General features: G+C 41.6%; 11 protein-coding genes across 11 annotated transcripts; 6 read left to right on the top strand and 5 right to left on the bottom strand.

The window, feature by feature from the left end:
• Positions 1-41: 41 nt before the first annotated feature.
• BNA3 (kynurenine--oxoglutarate transaminase) lies at positions 42-1,376 on the bottom strand (the record flags this gene model as incomplete). The annotated part of the gene is made up of 1 exon (XM_056228991.1): positions 42-1,376. The coding sequence occupies one exon, from the start codon at positions 1,374-1,376 to the stop codon at positions 42-44; it is 1,335 nt and encodes a 444-aa protein (XP_056083055.1).
• A 294-nt stretch (positions 1,377-1,670) lies between these two features.
• On the bottom strand, positions 1,671-2,288 carry SKDI10G1535 (DUF4668 domain-containing protein; the record flags this gene model as incomplete). Its single annotated transcript, XM_056228990.1, has 1 exon — positions 1,671-2,288. One exon carries the CDS (start codon positions 2,286-2,288, stop codon positions 1,671-1,673), a length of 618 nt encoding a protein of 205 aa, XP_056083054.1.
• A 358-nt stretch (positions 2,289-2,646) lies between these two features.
• NUP82 (linker nucleoporin NUP82) lies at positions 2,647-4,797 on the bottom strand (the record flags this gene model as incomplete). Its single annotated transcript, XM_056228989.1, has 1 exon — positions 2,647-4,797. One exon carries the CDS (start codon positions 4,795-4,797, stop codon positions 2,647-2,649), a length of 2,151 nt encoding a protein of 716 aa, XP_056083053.1.
• A 242-nt stretch (positions 4,798-5,039) lies between these two features.
• Positions 5,040-7,535, bottom strand: LAS21 (mannose-ethanolamine phosphotransferase LAS21; the record flags this gene model as incomplete). The annotated part of the gene is made up of 1 exon (XM_056228988.1): positions 5,040-7,535. The coding sequence occupies one exon, from the start codon at positions 7,533-7,535 to the stop codon at positions 5,040-5,042; it is 2,496 nt and encodes an 831-aa protein (XP_056083052.1).
• A 287-nt stretch (positions 7,536-7,822) lies between these two features.
• COA3 (Coa3p) lies at positions 7,823-8,080 on the bottom strand (the record flags this gene model as incomplete). The annotated part of the gene is made up of 1 exon (XM_056228987.1): positions 7,823-8,080. The coding sequence occupies one exon, from the start codon at positions 8,078-8,080 to the stop codon at positions 7,823-7,825; it is 258 nt and encodes an 85-aa protein (XP_056083051.1).
• Positions 8,081-8,329: 249 nt separating this feature from the next.
• Positions 8,330-9,046, top strand: MRPL8 (mitochondrial 54S ribosomal protein bL17m; the record flags this gene model as incomplete). Its single annotated transcript, XM_056228986.1, has 1 exon — positions 8,330-9,046. One exon carries the CDS (start codon positions 8,330-8,332, stop codon positions 9,044-9,046), a length of 717 nt encoding a protein of 238 aa, XP_056083050.1.
• Positions 9,047-9,227: 181 nt separating this feature from the next.
• Positions 9,228-9,716, top strand: DLS1 (Dls1p; the record flags this gene model as incomplete). Its single annotated transcript, XM_056228985.1, has 1 exon — positions 9,228-9,716. One exon carries the CDS (start codon positions 9,228-9,230, stop codon positions 9,714-9,716), a length of 489 nt encoding a protein of 162 aa, XP_056083049.1.
• Positions 9,717-9,901: 185 nt separating this feature from the next.
• Positions 9,902-10,660, top strand: MPM1 (Mpm1p; the record flags this gene model as incomplete). Its single annotated transcript, XM_056228984.1, has 1 exon — positions 9,902-10,660. The coding sequence occupies one exon, from the start codon at positions 9,902-9,904 to the stop codon at positions 10,658-10,660; it is 759 nt and encodes a 252-aa protein (XP_056083048.1).
• Positions 10,661-10,875: 215 nt separating this feature from the next.
• SKDI10G1450 (S-formylglutathione hydrolase) lies at positions 10,876-11,775 on the top strand (the record flags this gene model as incomplete). The annotated part of the gene is made up of 1 exon (XM_056228983.1): positions 10,876-11,775. One exon carries the CDS (start codon positions 10,876-10,878, stop codon positions 11,773-11,775), a length of 900 nt encoding a protein of 299 aa, XP_056083047.1.
• A 283-nt stretch (positions 11,776-12,058) lies between these two features.
• On the top strand, positions 12,059-13,870 carry UTP18 (Utp18p; the record flags this gene model as incomplete). The annotated part of the gene is made up of 1 exon (XM_056228982.1): positions 12,059-13,870. One exon carries the CDS (start codon positions 12,059-12,061, stop codon positions 13,868-13,870), a length of 1,812 nt encoding a protein of 603 aa, XP_056083046.1.
• A 290-nt stretch (positions 13,871-14,160) lies between these two features.
• SKDI10G1430 (metallo-dependent hydrolase superfamily protein) lies at positions 14,161-16,809 on the top strand (the record flags this gene model as incomplete). The annotated part of the gene is made up of 1 exon (XM_056228980.1): positions 14,161-16,809. The coding sequence occupies one exon, from the start codon at positions 14,161-14,163 to the stop codon at positions 16,807-16,809; it is 2,649 nt and encodes an 882-aa protein (XP_056083045.1).
• Between the last annotated feature and the right edge of the window lie 107 nt (positions 16,810-16,916).

The following is a 16,916-nucleotide window of genomic DNA, read 5'->3' as shown; positions in this document are numbered from 1 at the left end:
ATGGATTGAACAGAAAATTGGTAATGGAAAAAGCGCTTCGTTTATAAGTAGTCTTTTAGTAATCCTAATCTTTCCACAGCCTTTTCCAGGTAAGCATCATCTTTACAAACTGCAAACCTTAGCAAGTTTTCAGCAGCCTTTTCATGTTCCTTAATGTAAAATTCAGTGGGAGGAATAGCAACCACACCCAATTCATTGATCAGCCAGTGTGAAATACGGAAATCTTTTCCCTTATCCAAGATTTCCTTTGGATATGGATAGTCCTCCGGAATTTTGACCTTGGAGAAATCAACTAGGACGAAGTACGTCCCTTCAGGTGCGGTATATGGCAATCCCAATTTATCGAATATTGATGTAAAAATTTTGAATTTGGTGATATACTCTTGTCTCATTTTCTCGAAATAGTCAATTTTCAAGGCATCATTGATAGAGTTTGCACAAGCTTCCTGTAATGGGGATGGGGATGCAAAACAAATCCTTGTATGCGCCTTAGCCGCATAGCTTAACAATTCTGCATTCAAGGATAAAACCCAACCAATTCTCCAACCCGTAGCGGCGAACGACTTACCAGCAGAACCGACAGTCAAAGTTAACTGTCCGATTTCCGGAGAAAGTGTGGCAATTCTTGTAAACGAATCGGTGAAAAACAGATGTTCATACACTTCATCAGAAATGATGACAACATTGTGCTTGACACAAATGTTGCCTAAAGTAGTTAGTTCCTCGCGAGTGAAGACCTTACCAATTGGATTATGGGGAGTATTGATAATGACGGCTTTTGTCTTGGATGTAATCGCATTTTCGAATTGTTCAAAATCAATGGTCCATTCTTCACCCTTGGTATTTCTTTGGTCCAACTCCTTCGGAGGATTGATGGGGACATAAACGACTTTACCGCCGCACAGCTCGATGTTTGGAATATATTGATCAAAGAATGGTTCGAAGACAATAACTTCGTCACCAGAATTCAAAAGCCCCATCAAGCAAGATAGAATTCCTTCATTGGCACCCGTGGTGACGGTAACATTTTCAGCTCTCAAATCCGTGTCATATATGGGCGAATACAATTTAATCAGTGAATTAATCAATGATGGACGACCCCTAGTTGGAGAATATTGATTGACTAACGGAATCTCTAAGGCTTTCTGAGCCTCCTTAATAGCAAATTGAGGAGGGGAATATGAAAAAAAACCTTGGCCCAAGTTTATTAGTTCGCGACCCTGATTCTTGGAGCTGTTGGCAGCCTGTGCAGCGGTTTCATTGGTCAATGACCAAACATCTTTTGCCGTGTTAGAAGTGAAGTACTTATTTGCGACAACTTTCGGTCTCGAGGTGGACATTTTGCTTATAAATTGACGAATAAAGCGTTGTTTCATGGAGAACTCAAGTACAAAAGTATTACATACCCAATCATAATGAATCATACTTCAGATATGTCGTTATCGTACTTTCCTCTTATAAATATGTTGATTTTTTGTATCTTGAAAGTCATAATGAGGAAGGAAAACGCCACAGTTTCACATCACGTGCCCGTAACTGTATACTGACGAGAGTAATAAGCTCATTTATCAGACTAATTATCTGGCAACTGTTGCAAAGGGTACATATTAGATTCAGAAGTACTACATTTTGCACGCAACAGAGTTATATCAAAGTTGACTGACGAGATATCACTTTTTTTCGGTCGCTGGCTTCTTTACATATGCAACATAATGGCCATCTGTTTTAGAGTGACCATTATGTAAGTAATAGACTTTAAATAGATATGCCGTCATCAAATGGATTATCATGGAAGTAATTTGGAATGGCATAACAGCGACGTATGATACTATCTTATAAAATATTCCTCTTTTACGCAATGATCCTTTTATTAGAATGAATTGAATTAGGATATTCGAAAAGGTTAAAGAAACATACAACAAGAAGAAGTACATCCCATACTTGCATTTAAACCATTTAGGATGTTTCTTGCATGTATCACAACGAGAGCACTTTATCTTCGTGCACTGCGAAAGCAGCTGGTTCATCTTATTTCTATACGCTCTCTCCATCCACACTGCAAACCCCCAAATGGATACAATGGCTGAATATCCTACAATCCAGTTTGCATTATAATCCTCGACAAAGAGTCCAAATGGCAGAAACGTATGTTGGAACATTTTCAAAATAAAAAGCAACCGTGTTACTTTGGTTGTGAATCTGAAGACTAGTGATGAAGAGATATCATTCTTAGTAATGATGGAGACATACCTTCCATTCCCTCCGGTATTTTTGATGATAGTGGCCATGGTTCTCCAGAGGACTGTATCACTCAATGATCAAATTTTCTTCATACTTGATTCCAGCAGCATCTACTTAGGAAAAAAATCTCAACTTTCCGCCTTTATATCTTTCATTTGTTGAGGCAGTCGGAAGTTTAAAAGCTAATAAACAAGACACCGTAAGATTTACTGTGTAAAATACGTCCTATCGGCAATCAAGAGAGCCATCTAAATTTTTTAATTCTTACATGTGGCGATGCTCTTGAAGATCTATTGCATTGAATAAACGTTATATATAATCGGGTCTGGAGTATGGTACTATACGATATTATACGTTGGCCATATTAGTCTTTGCCATACAAATATTGATAACAGCCGGTGCCATTCAGTTTTTTGACTGAGTATTAGTGGTGAGTTGCTGGGAAACATGCATTAATTCTTCATTACACTCTTTTATAATTTTAGAATCTTCTTCTAGCATCTTGCGCAGTTCGTCCCACTCGTTTTGGGTCTTTTCATCTGTTTTAATAGTTTCGGCCTCGATACGGGTCAATTCCTTCTTCATGTACGACAAGTCTTGCTGGAGCGACTTCTGAGAGCGAACAAAGTTGTTGAATTGCAATATTTGATTGCGTATTTCTTTGAACCATTTCATCTCACCACGGTTTATGTTCTTTTCTCTCAATTTTTTGGATTCAGCAATTTGGGAAAGATTCTCAGTTAATTTCTTGAATCTCTCCATCAGTTTCACCTGCCTACTAACTTGAGCATCCCATTTTTTATTTTGCGCTCCCAATTTTTCTTGTAAATCTGCATCCTTGGAAATTATCTTTGATGTGGCCTGTAGTTGACGAGTAAGTTCGAACTGCTGCTCTTGGATTCTGTTGTATATAGAGAAACCTAGGCTCTGAGCTTTAATGATTTTCTGCAAAAATTCCTTCGAAATACCGGTAAATATCTCCAATTGGTTCTCACTGGCTTCATTCTTTAAAGGCATCTGGCGATATGCTGGCGGAATAATTTTTTCACATGGACTTATACAAGCTTTTTGAAAACTTTCATTTAATGATAGAATTTCGTTTATGGGTTGTGTAAAACTCATTTCATAATGCTTTCCCGCGTCAATCCTGTCCGACTTGTTATTTGCATCGAACTTGGTAGTTTGTAATTCCTTGTCGTTCGATATATTTTGAAAAGTTAGTTTTCCCCTCGCCGTTAAGACTAAATTGGAAGTGTCATTCCAGCTGATATATGCTAAGTTCGAGGGGTGTTCTATAGTGACAATATTTTCTAGTTTACTTTCGAATTTCACATCCCCGAGTGCGTTCAAATCGGATTCCTCAATACACCTGCTCAATATGGCTGACCAGTTTGTGGAGTCTAGCTGATGCACAGAGTTTTCGGAAAAAACATACAACTTTCCCAATTCCTCTGGCAATGTTTTGAGGGATTTAATATCTGTTTCTTGTATTTTAATTCGCTCAATTAGGACCAACGAATTATTATGAACATAGTTGTCCACATCCCATGACATTGACATCTCTAAATCTTGAAATAATAAATTGAGAGACCCATCATCAAAACCGACACAAACGATTTCATTTTGCATATTGTCAATTGGTATGGTTGTGATGTTTGCAGCTGTATATTCATACAATTCGTCAGGAAAGGGATTGATGGTGAATGGACCTTGCATTTTCACTAAACGATATTCTTCGTCAATTTCAACTTTACCAAGCTGGGAGTCCAAATTTTCGTGCAGTTTAGAAACGAGTTGCAGTTGCTTGATAATATTTCTCTTGACTGTAATATCTGTCGTGGAATCTAGGGATTCGTACATCACTAGTGACTTGTTCAGGATCCAACCCAAATCTTTCTCACCTAGCAATAATACTGGTGGCAATAATGGGTAAAATGCAAAGACATCGCCACCTTCTGTCGTGTTTAGACAATATAATGTCAACCCATCTCTACTAAATGCTAGATCTGTGATGTCATTTACGCGTGCATCTAAACCAAATGAATTGCTGCGTTTGTTCAGAACAATAGGTTTATGTTGTTGATTGAGAATGTCAAACATTGTAATGGTGTCGTCCTCCTTTAGAACAACTATGCAAGAATCATGGTAACTCTTCGGATGGAACAAGACTTTCTTGATAAGTGATCTCGAACCATTTTCCACCTGACCAACCGAATAATGGAAAAGTTGGAATGCATCTTGTACGGAAGCTTCTTCAATGTTGTTATATCCCCAGGGAACTTCCATTACAAAGATTTCTTGAACATTAAAAAAACCAAGTAAGTCTCCAGACGCACTAGATATCACACGAAAGGTGTCATCCAAAATCAAATGACGGCTAAAATCCAAACTTTGATAAGATGATTCGGTAAGTGAATTGCACCATCTGATAATATTATCCTGAATGAAAACGACCCTTGTACCATTGTGGGAACTGAAAATATAACTTGGGGATTGGCTCGCTGAAAGGGATGCTTGGAAAATGGGTAACGCAACCAAGCTATTCGATTTAGACATCTCTAAGGTATAGCGGGGGCCACTGTTCAATTGTCGTCACCCCTTTTACTGTTTTAACTCCTGATTACATTCTAAATGTTCAAGTTTTTTTTTCCTACAGAAGTTGATTTTTCATTTTACTGCGGCGAAGAAGGAAAAGCTGTAGGCAGTATTTTCTCCACTTGTTTCAGCATGAATCTATAAACTTTTCTCTATATATATATATATATATATATATTTGAATCTTGGAAGACAGTGCTATGCTAATCTAAGGCAAAGAGAATGGCCAGTTCAGGTAGCCAACCATTTAACAATCCCATTACAAGATTCCAACCAAGAAAATAGCATAATTTTGGACTAAAAACGGACCAAATGAAAAGATGGAACCTCAAAAAGATACACGCCGTCATTAAGCAAGCGCCAAAGATGCAATGATAGGTGAAAGCAGGCATTTTACTCATGATAAACGTTTGTAGTTTGTTTTGCGATGAAGCAGAGCCGTAATTTATTGACCACGGCAACATGGACCAGTATATTGCTGGTGCGAAATTCGCAACGGACATCAGTATTCCCACTACGTAAATGTTGTAGTCGGAAGAAACGCCATGGTATGCATTTCCAAGGTCTATCGTAGAAATAGAATTTGTACCTCCGAACTGAAAAAATGTAAAATTTTGTAAAATTAGGGAAACTAAACTTGACAGGTAGACCTCACTTGGTGAGGTTAACGACAAAGAGGTTGGGAGATGTTGGAAAAAATAGTAAATTTGAGACTGTAGAATTTGGAAGATGATGAATTGACCGATGTTTTGAGACGACGTCTGGAAGATCAACAGAACTGTTATATATAGCTTCATATCTTCAATTAGGTACCTCTTGTCTAGGACTTTTAATTTTGTCAACGCTAATCTTGAAATGACGACGATGGACCAAGCTTGGAAGAAAACACGTGCTAGTAGCAGCAAGTTGTTTTCAGTTGGCAGGAAGTCCATCTTAGTTAGCAATCCTTGCATGAAGGGTGGTATCTCAGCCTGATTACCATTTACGATTTCCCATGAGATCTTGTATGTGAAGCACAATCCAACTAGGATGGTGGTGACAATGAAATGCAGTAATTGAGAACGAGCAGACGGAATGATTAGTGCTAGGAATGTCGAGGAATTTAAATACCATTTCCAAAAAGGGTTCTGGTTAAGTAGATTAGACATGACGTTGGAATAGATGAATTTTTGGCCGCTGTTATTCCAAAACTTGATCAAACGAACGCATGCTATCATTATAAACCAACGTGCAAAAACGAAAGCATTCGATGGGTATAAGAAGAGAGGGACAACGGAGGATGCGGTTACTATCCACCACCACAGTTGGTGTTCTTCTTCGATGAAACTGCTTGCAAATGTGGAAACGCCCAATATGACGGAAACTAATATTACAGACAGGGAAGAAATATGTAAATGGCAGAAACTAGGTCCAGAGTACCGTTGCAATTGATAAACGGCAACGATCGTTGTGAAGAGAAAACTGACGAAGGCCACTGCCAAAAGTGGATAGTTGTAATTTGTAGCAGACCTGGTTAAAGTTTCTTGAATATCATGCATCTTAGTATAGATATCATTAATGGTAAAATCGTCGAGAGCTACGTCATCGTGGTGGTCGGATAGCCTCCACAAATGCATGAAGTTTTCCTTCATGCTGGCAAGTTTATTGGGCAGCAGTTGTAGGAAGTCGGGTATAATGATCCCGACGCTGTTCATGGGGATTGGCATCCCAAACAGGGCCGCTATGGTGGGGACGATGTCAATCTGCTGCACGGACTCTAAATATTGGAAATCGTGGTCTGGAGTACCATTGATGGGCAAGATATGGGTTTCCTGTGGTTCTGGCTTTGCAAACCGAGATAGTTTGGGTGATAAGAACAACAATCCCGCTGATGTTTCGCCCGCTGAGGAGCCGCCGTGGTTGCCCAATTCGTTCATCCCATGGTCACCAAGAACACAGATCAATGTATCATCGTCATTTTCGTGCTCCAGCACTTGATCATATATGGACTTCAAGATGCTGTCCATTTCCTGGTGTTTCGTGCCCATAAACTTCGAATGCGGGCCATCCCTATGACCTATATGGTCAAGACCTAGGTAATGAAGAATAGCCACGTCCCATTGAGCCCATTCCTGGAACAACTTCTTCTGCAAGTTCCTTGTTACGTTGTTATCGACTTGAGTGAAATCGCTGACAAAGAAGGAGTGCGTAGGGTCGGCGAAGTCAAACCATTCGTGCGGGAAGAGTTTCAGCCAAGTGTCATCGCCCATGAAGCGGATCGTGTTGTTATGCTGGATGAACTGTTGCAGCCAGGAGTCGTGTTCCGAAAGATCGTTGGAGTCTATATCCTGTGCAACGTTCAGCAGCAAGTCAATGAAACTAGGAGTAGACCCCGTCGTGATACTCTTCAGTCTTGGCAATGTCACTGTAGGAGGATTAGCAAAGGACGTGTAACCCCAGGCCTCGCCCGTATTGAGCCATTGGTGCACGTTGTTGAAATGGGAAATCTGCGCATCGAAAAGAAAGTCTGATCTGAGGGCGTCGATGATCACGAACACCAACTTTTGGAAGGGCCTATTGTGCTGCAGATCGCGATCTTCGTCCGGATCCTGCTGCGATATACCTGTCAACACGATTTTTCTGGGGAAAAAGGCAAAGATGAAGAGTAGGATAGCGAATAGTTGTGCGCATGATAGGCACGTGAACTGCTTCAAGTTCATCCTAGGTAGCTTGGAGATGTCTGCGTGCAAGATACAGCTATTTTAGTGTTGTCTATGCTTTGAATGTTTCCTTCGTTTTTCCAAATCGAGTTTTTCATCATGTTCTAAACTAAGAATGGCTATTATAGTAGGACAAAGAAGTACGAACAAATAGTATGTACCTATACATGGGTGGAGTATGTATACATATATATATACATATATATGTATATATGTATGAGCGGGGGAGTGAAGAAAGTATTTACAAAGGAGGAGGACCACAGCGTCCCCCGACCGCAACGTCGCCCTCACGTCTTCTTCTTGGCCTCGTACTCCTTCTTGAGAGTCTCGAGCTCCTGCGGGTCGATGGGCGGGATGGGCACGTCTGCAAAGTCATTGTCCTTGTGCAGAAAGTTGTATGTGTAGTAGTAAACACAGCCTGTGACCCCCAGCAGCAGCGTGAGGCCGAGCATGTTGCCTTTGAAGAAGGGTCTACGGGCCCTGATCATGGCCGGCGTCATCTTCCACGTGCGGACGTCCTGGTAATTGGAGGGGTTCAAAACCATGCTGCTTTGTACGTCTGCTTGAGTGCTTCTGTGCTTGCGTTGGCCCTCAGCAACTACAATTGCTTATAACTTTTAATAGTAAACTCCCTTTAAGCAAATTGAGCAAAAATCACTGCCGGACGTGTCACTGCACACGAGGAAAGGTAAAGCTAATTGTTAAGAGTGAGAGAGATTTAAGAAGCAACGAACTGGAAGATTCGCAGGCCTGGTGTTGCTGGAGACAGGGGGAAAGAACAGTCAAGTGAGAGGATGACGGTGGGTATTGCTAGAAAGCTTTCCAGGGACAAGCCGCACAGGGACGCGCTGCTGAAGAACCTTGCGTGCCAGTTGTTCCAGCACGGGTCCATAGTGTCGACGCATGCCAAATGCAAAGAGGCCTCCAGGGTCGCTGAACGGATCATAACCTGGGCAAAGAGGGCGCTTACGACAAGAAGTAGCGTGTCGCAAGTGGAGCTGAAGTCGCAAATCCAGAGTCAGTTGTTTTTGGCGGGAGACAACAGGAAGCTGATGGGGAGATTGTTCCATGAGATCGCACCACGATACTTGGAAAGGCCCGGTGGGTACACTCGCGTGCTGCGGTTAGAGCCCAGGGCCAACGACTCGGCACCGCAATCCATCTTGGAACTGGTCGACTCGCCCGTGATGTCTGAATCGCACACCGTGAACAGGGGAAATTTGAAGATGTGGCTACTGGTCAAGTCGGTCATCAACGATGACGCCAACCAGCTGCCTCACAACCCGCTCACACTACAGAACCTGCACAAGTTGGCCAAGTTCAAGCCAGAAGCGCAATTGCATGATGAAATCACGCTGATCAAGAAGATCTTGTTCGAGGAAATGTCCATGCCCTATGATGAAGCGCTGGAAAAGGAAAGGACCCAAGCACTTCTGAAACAGGCCTGCTCTATCCCGTTGCCAAAAAAGCAAAGGAAACCTTCATCATATGTCATGGTTGCCAGACCGTGAAAGACTAAAAATTATGTGTATACGCCCTTGTAAATATGTAGATGACAATAGAAAAACAGCAATAATAATGTGTTTTTTTTTTTCATGTAGGAAAAAAAACTGAAAAATGAAAAATAAAAGAGAAACCAAGAGAGTGCTGTGCCAGGACAGCTGCTCATCCATCTGACCAGAGCCCAACGCAATGAGCGACGACACTAGCCGCATAGAAGCAGCCTCTCCACCTCCATATTCGCTCCAGCTGCCTGTGGAAAAAGTACAGAGGATAGCCAAGAATGACCCAGAATACATGGACACTTCGGATGACGCATTCATAGCCACAGCGCTGGCTACTGAGTCATTCATCCAGGTGCTGGCGCTTGAATCACTACAACACCAGGTGCCACGCCAGGTACCGCACCCCTCCGACGAGATCACACTATCGTATGATGACATCTCCGGCACGATAGTGCGATCTGCCGACGGTCATCTGCAGTTCTTGAACGATGTTATACCGATGACAAAGAATCTCAGACTCCTGGTGGAGGAAAACAGAGTTCGGTACACTACGAGTGTGATGCCTCCCAACGAAGTTTACTCTGGTTGTGTAATGAACGAGACGGCCTCGAAGCCCGATATTGTTGAGATCGATCTTGATAATGACGAAGACGAGGACGTAACGGACCAGGAGTAAGCACACGGACACTTGCATAGAAAAACCGTCTTTTCTTTACGTTTGCACGTTTTTGTATATGCAACATAGTTTCTTTGTACGTTAACTAAGTAAAGGGGGAAAAAAGTCTCAAGTTTTTAGGAAGCTACGAACAAATCAAATGCACAGAAGATACAAAAGACAACAAGACAAACAGTCTGTGCGAGATGGGATTTTATCAAGGCGACGGCAACGACTCCGACACTACGGCATTTAACGACAAGTACATCAAAGACCAGAAGTTTGCAACGGCTCCCTTCTGGGGCCTTTTCCCCAAGCTGAAGGACATGGATGATCGCGATGACACGCTCTTCCCGCTGCCCTTCAAGTTCAACTTCAGGGATTTTGGTGATAATGCCTTTGCCATGGCTTCCGGGATCCCCACCGTGAAGCAGTTTGACAAGTGCCAAGAACTAAATGGCCTGTCCGCATGGACCGCCCAGGGAATTTGGAAATGTCTTGTCCCAGGCAAAGCAATCTCCCCCCTGCCCAAACTGGACTTTCTCTTGCCCCTGGAGGACGTCCAGTCTGACAAATCGCATTCCCGTGGGTTGTTCTTCAACGATTTCAACCTTTTTTTGAAGTGGAGGTCTCATATGAACAAACTACAGCAGCAAAGAATCAAGACGAGGAGCACTGCCGTAAACTCCGCGGCCAGAACCCCGGAAGACCTCATGTTGAGTTGGGACGACTTGCATTTGGGCAACGATGCCGAGTACGTCTCTGCGGGTGGGTCCAAAAACATTATAGGAAGAGCGCAGTCCATAAGCACCACCAAGGATTCCAGTGATGCGAAACCTTGCACCGTCAAAACTGAAAAGATCTACTTTGATGATGGCACTGCGGACGTTACCACTACCACCACTTCCGAGGGCTCTACTCCCACGGTGAAGCATGAAGTGGTGAGCGTCGATGAAGACAAGTAGGTCTCCTCTTCCACATGTTAAGATATCTTTTTTTTTTCCATTTTTCATACACATTTTACTCATGTGCTTTGTACATACCACTCCACGATTACGACCTTGCGCCTATGAAAAAATGCGATTTCTAAGGGAGAATCACACACATACATAAGATCGGTACACGTCCAACTGTATATAGCATTTATGAAACACATATAAGCGATCTACGTAGTCAAATTATGAAAGTTGTTAAGGAACTGAGTGCATGTGGCGGCAAGTTGATCAAGCTGTCCCACGACTCGATCTCTACCAAGACTAGAATGAACGTCAATGTCTATCTGCCCAAGCAATACTACGCTCAGGATTTTCCAAGAGACAGGCGTATTCCCACGGTGGTTTATCTCTCCGGTTTGACGTGCACACCAGATAACGCTTCCGAGAAGGCGTTTTGGCAGTTTCAGGCTGATAAATATGGGTTCGCAATGGTTTTCCCAGATACTTCCCCCCGTGGTGACAAAGTCGCCAATGATCCTGAGGGCTCATGGGATTTCGGACAAGGCGCAGGATTCTATGTTAACGCCACCCAGGATCCGTATGCCCCACACTATCAGATGTATGACTATGTCCATAAGGAGCTTCCACAAACGTTAGATGCGCATTTCAACGGGAACGGTGTTGCTAAATTGGATTTCCAGGACGACGTTGCCATTACGGGGCACTCGATGGGAGGGTTTGGCGCTATTTGCGGGTATTTGAAGGGATATGCCGAAAGGAAATACAAATCCTGTTCTGCGTTCGCGCCTATTGTAAATCCTTCGAATGTTCCCTGGGGCCAAAAGGCCTTTGGGGGTTATCTGGGCGACGAGAGAACCCAATGGCAGGCATACGATCCGTGTGCACTAATCAAGAACGTTAAGCATGTGAACGACGACAAGATTTTGATCCATGTCGGGGATGCAGATCCCTTTTTGGAAGAGCACCTGAAACCGGAACTGCTGCTCGAAGCAGTGAAGGCTACTTCATGGGAAGACCATGTGCAAGTGAAAAAAGTGCACGGGTTTGACCATTCCTACTACTTCGTCAGCACTTTTGTCCCAGAACATGCTGAGTTCCATGCCAAAAACTTGGGCTTGATTTGAGAGACATTGCGTTTTTGGTGGGGCATCTCCATGCCTTTTCTCTGTAGTATACTTAGTACATACGTATACAGAGCGAACCCGCCCAAACACTGCCGTGTCCTCGAAGAGGATCAAGGGTTGAAACGTCTCCAATCTGTAAGTTATTGCTATTACTGTCATGAATGCTTTAGTTATCGCATCAGACGAAGTGAAATGTTAAATATGAAAAATTGAAAAATTAAAAAAATTTCACCTCATCTCATCGAATACCTTCCAGTACTTATGCAGTGTTGTTTTCGCATGGATGACACCAGAAAAGTTCAGTGCGACGAGAACAATGGCAACCACCGCAATGAAAATTAATATACCTCCCCCGGATGAGGAAGAACAATTACTGGCCAAGTTTGTGTTCGGTGATACGACAGATTTACAGGAAAATTTAGCTAAATTCAATGCCGATTTTATTTTCAACGAACAAGAAATGGACATTGAAGATCAAGAAGATGAAGGTGCCGACTCGGACGACAGTAATGATTATGAGGCACAGAAGGGCAACTTGAATCAAGTCAACGACGATCAGTTATTTTTTGTGGATGATGGTGATAAGGAAGATGCTCAGAATAAGAGCGAAGACACCATGGATGTGGACGACGAGGAGGAATCTTCAAGTGATGAATACTCTGACTACGATGGAGAGGCTGCTTGGGTGGATTCGGATGATGAAAGAATCAAAGTGCCCATCCTCACCACCAACAAGACCAAGAAACTGAGGACCTCTTATAACGAATCTATAATTAATGGTGTTCACTACATCAATAGGTTGAGATCCCAGTTTGAAAAAATTTACCCAAGACCTAAATGGGTTGACGATGAATCCGATTCAGAGATAGATGACAAAGAAGATGACGAAGAAGAAGGCTCTACTAATGTCATTAATGGCGATGTCAATGCATTAACGAAGATCTTGTCCACCACTTACAACTATAAAGATACACCATCGAATTCCAAATTATTGCCCCCCAGGAAACTGGACATTTTACGTCTTAAAGACGCGAATGCATCCCATGCATCCCATTCCGCTATACAGTCTCTTTCATTCCATCCGTCGAAGCCCTTACTGTTGACAGGTGGGTATGACAAGACTCTAAGGATCTATCATATTGACGGGAAAACAAACCATTTGGTGACAAGTTTACATCTGGTTGGATCTCCGATACAAACATGTACCTTTTATACCACTCTGTCAAATCAAAATGAACAAAAGATATTTGCTGCCGGTAGAAGAAGGTACATGCACTCTTGGGACCTATCGTTAGAAAGCCTAACTCATTCACAAACCGCTAAGATCGAGAAGTTCTCGAGATTATATGGACATGAATCCACTCAAAGATCTTTTGAAAATTTCAAATTGGCACATTTACAAAACGCACAGACCAGTTCTACCCACGGTATTATTCTCTTACAAGGTAATAATGGTTGGGTCAACATCTTACATGCTACTTCCGGACTATGGTTGATGGGCTGTAAGATAGAAGGTGTGATAACTGATTTCTGCATCGATTATCAACCAATTTCGCACAATACATTTAGAACTATTCTAATCGCTGTAAATACGTACGGTGAGGTGTGGGAGTTCAACCTGAATAAGAATGGCCATGTCATGAGAAGGTGGAAGGATCAGGGCGGTATGGGTATAACAAAGATTCAAGTCGGCGGTGGCACCACTGCTATTTCTCCAGCTCGCTCAATAAGTAGAGTAAAGCAAAACAGGTGGCTAGCGGTGGGTAGCGAGAGTGGGTTTGTCAATCTATATGACAGAAACAACACCACGAATTTGTCGACCCCTACACCCATCGCTGCTTTGGACCAGCTGACAACTACCATTTCTAATCTCCAGTTTTCCCCCGATGGTCAAATCCTATGCATGGCATCCCGCGCAGTCAAAGATGCATTAAGACTAGTCCATTTACCCTCTTGTACTGTGTTCAGTAATTGGCCCACCAGCGGTACGCCCTTGGGTAAAGTTACTGGCGTCACATTTTCGCCATCTGGTGAACTGCTGGCCGTGGGTAATGAACAAGGTAAAGTAAGACTCTGGAAACTAAACCACTACTGATCTACTCTTTATAGACAGACGTAAGAAGACACGTATCAGCAATGTATAAATATATACAACAAACTTTTTTTTCATAAAATGGCCAAGAAACTTTTAGATTTGACATTTTTGACCTTTTATGCCTGTCATTTGGTGCCAAAAGTGAAAAATTGTCCGAGAAATTCGATACATTAGGAAAAAAAAAAAAGGGGACATCATGTTTAAAGAATATAGCTAAAACTTCTCTAAATGTCCTCTGAAGATTATCAAGATCGAAGCTTTATTCTGTCGCCTGTCCGAAAACTATTCAGATGGTTGAACGAAGACCTTCATTACTCTTTGATGAATATCAGGATTCTATTGCTAAACCTAATGAGACAAAGAATAAAGACGGCAAGGCCCTGTCTAAGAACATCAGTACTGCCGCGCAATCAGGGTTGGATCCAAAGGAGGTATCTGTCGATGATATGGATATGATTTCTTTGCCTACAGCCTTTGATAGGCAAATGATTTTAGGTTCGCCCATGTTTTTCGATCCTGAGGATGAAGAGAACAAAATTGACCCCATCCCTTCTATATCTCATCATGTAAATGGTGAAAATGATTACTTTGATTCGTCATATTCCCCCCCGAATCTTAAAACTGAGGAAGTGGTTAAAGACCTCTACGTTAACCCATTTGAGTTGGTTTCCCAAATGAGAAGAAAATATATTACAACTTCCAAACAAGATGGGGTTTCCAACAATAAAAATGACATTCAAAACTGGTTATTGTATCCTAAGCCTCTACCCAAGTTTTGGAAATTTGAAGATGATAAACGATTCCAGGATCTCTCTGACTCTGATTTAAATGAGATCGGAGACGGTTCAGGGCCAGGAGCCCCTACGCCGCATCATCATGGTTACTACTACCCTAGTTACTTTACAGACCACTATTACTACACGAACTCTGATCTAACAGGAAGAAGCAAGGCAAAAGTGCCATATACCGGTGAGTACTTTGATTTGAATCACTACAAAGAACAGTTTGTTGCCCATCTAAACGATCAAAAGAATACGCAAAATTCATGTCAGCCTCCCAATTCTGGCGAAGAAGAATATTTAACAGATGTGCCTACATTCCAAGAATTCAGGGATGATTTTACCTACACCATAGAGCTAATTCAATCTCACAAATTTAATGAGATTTCGCGCAAGCGACTTTCTTATCTATTAGATAAATTTGAACTGTTTCAGTACTTAAACTCTAAGAAAGAGATTTTAGCCAACAAAAATGTTCCCTACAGAGATTTCTACAATTCTCGTAAGGTAGATAGAGATCTATCTTTGAGTGGTTGCATTTCTCAACGTCAATTGAGCGAATATATCTGGGGAAAAATAAACTTGGAGCCTGATAGAATAGTTTATCAAGACCCGGAAACATCAAGAGATTTCACATTGAAGGATATCTTTCAGTTTGGCTGTTCTTCTGACGACCAGCCTATCGCAATTGGACTAAAGTTGATTGATGATGAATTTTTGGATTGGTATAGGAATATTTATTTAACAGACTATCATTTGACACCTCACAAAGTGGCGAATCTGGCCGGTAAAGAAATGAGATTTTATCTACTAGCTAAAGTGTTTCTTGAGTTTGATAACTTCATTGAAGGTGAGTATTTAGCGGAAATTTTCATAAAATACGTTATTCATATCCTGGAAAAATCAAAATACCAATTGGCTCAAGTATCCGTTAATTTTCAGTTTTATTCCAAAGGTGAAGATTGGTATAAAAAGTTCTCGCGATGGTTGCTACGATGGAAGCTAGTGTCGTACAATGTCCGCTGGAATGTACAAATTACCAGAATTTTTCCCAAATTATTCGAGGAGAATGTTGTATCAAATTTTCAAGATTTTTTGGATCTCATCTTCAATCCTTTATTCATATTAGAAAAGGAGGAGATGATGGATTCATCGGTCGATCCCGATATTATTGCTTTGCAGTTTTTTTTATCAAACGTGTGTTCTATGGATTTGGTCATTAAAGAATCAGATGAATATTATTGGAAAGAATTTACGGATATGAATTGTAAGCCGAAATTTTGGGCTGCACAAGGTGACAATCCAACAATTGCGCATTACATGTACTATATCTACAAAAATTTATCGAGATTGAATTTTCTGATGTCGCAATATTCTCAAAATACAATCATTTTGAGAAATTACTGTTCTCCACTATCTAGTAGAACTTCCCAGTTTGGGGTGGACTTATATTTCACAGATCAAGTAGAATCATTGGTGTGCAACTTACTGCTTTGTAACGGAGGATTGTTGCAGGTGGAACCGCTTTGGGACACGGCATCAATGATACAATATTTATTCTACCTTTTCCAAATCCCCATCCTAGCTGCCCCATTATCTTCTGTGTCATTGTTGAACTCACAAAAATTTTCTCCCGTGAATAGTAAAAGCATGCTTTTAGATCACGATTATCACGATTACCTGAAAGATCGGGCGATCACCAAGATTAACCCCTCTAGAGATATTACTGTTGGCGAACAAAGGTCATATGAAACAAATCCTTTTATGAAAATGTTTAAAATGGGATTGAAAATCTCTTTATCATCGAGGTCGATTCTTTATAATAGCTCCTACACGCTAGAACCTCTCATTGAAGAGTACAGTGTCGCGGCAAGTATTTACTTACTAAACCCAACAGATTTATGCGAACTAGCAAGAACAAGTGTGTTGTCCAGTGGATATGAAGGTTGGTATAAAGCTCATTGGATTGGCGTTGGAATAAAAAGGACCTCCTTCTTTGAGGAGGACGTTGGCGGAATCGATAACTGGTATGATACAGCAGAAGATACTTCAATAAAGCACAATGTACCGATGATTAGACGAGGATACAGAAAAGAGACGCTGAATCAAGAATGGGGCTTCGTCCGGGATTACTTTGGAGTGATCAATTCCATATGGTAAGTGGAAAGCAACAACTTTGCATGATAAAGTCATGTATGGAATATGTGTACATACATACTTTGAATCTAAAATAAAACTTGAAGAAAGCGAAAAATGAGAAAAATAAT

The sequence above is a fragment of the Saccharomyces kudriavzevii genome, assembly GCF_947243775.1.
Source record: "Saccharomyces kudriavzevii IFO 1802 strain IFO1802 genome assembly, chromosome: 10".
In the NCBI taxonomy this organism is placed as follows: domain Eukaryota; kingdom Fungi; phylum Ascomycota; class Saccharomycetes; order Saccharomycetales; family Saccharomycetaceae; genus Saccharomyces; species Saccharomyces kudriavzevii.
Note: the sequence above shows the minus strand (reverse complement) of the source record. Positions and strands in the feature narration are given on the sequence as shown.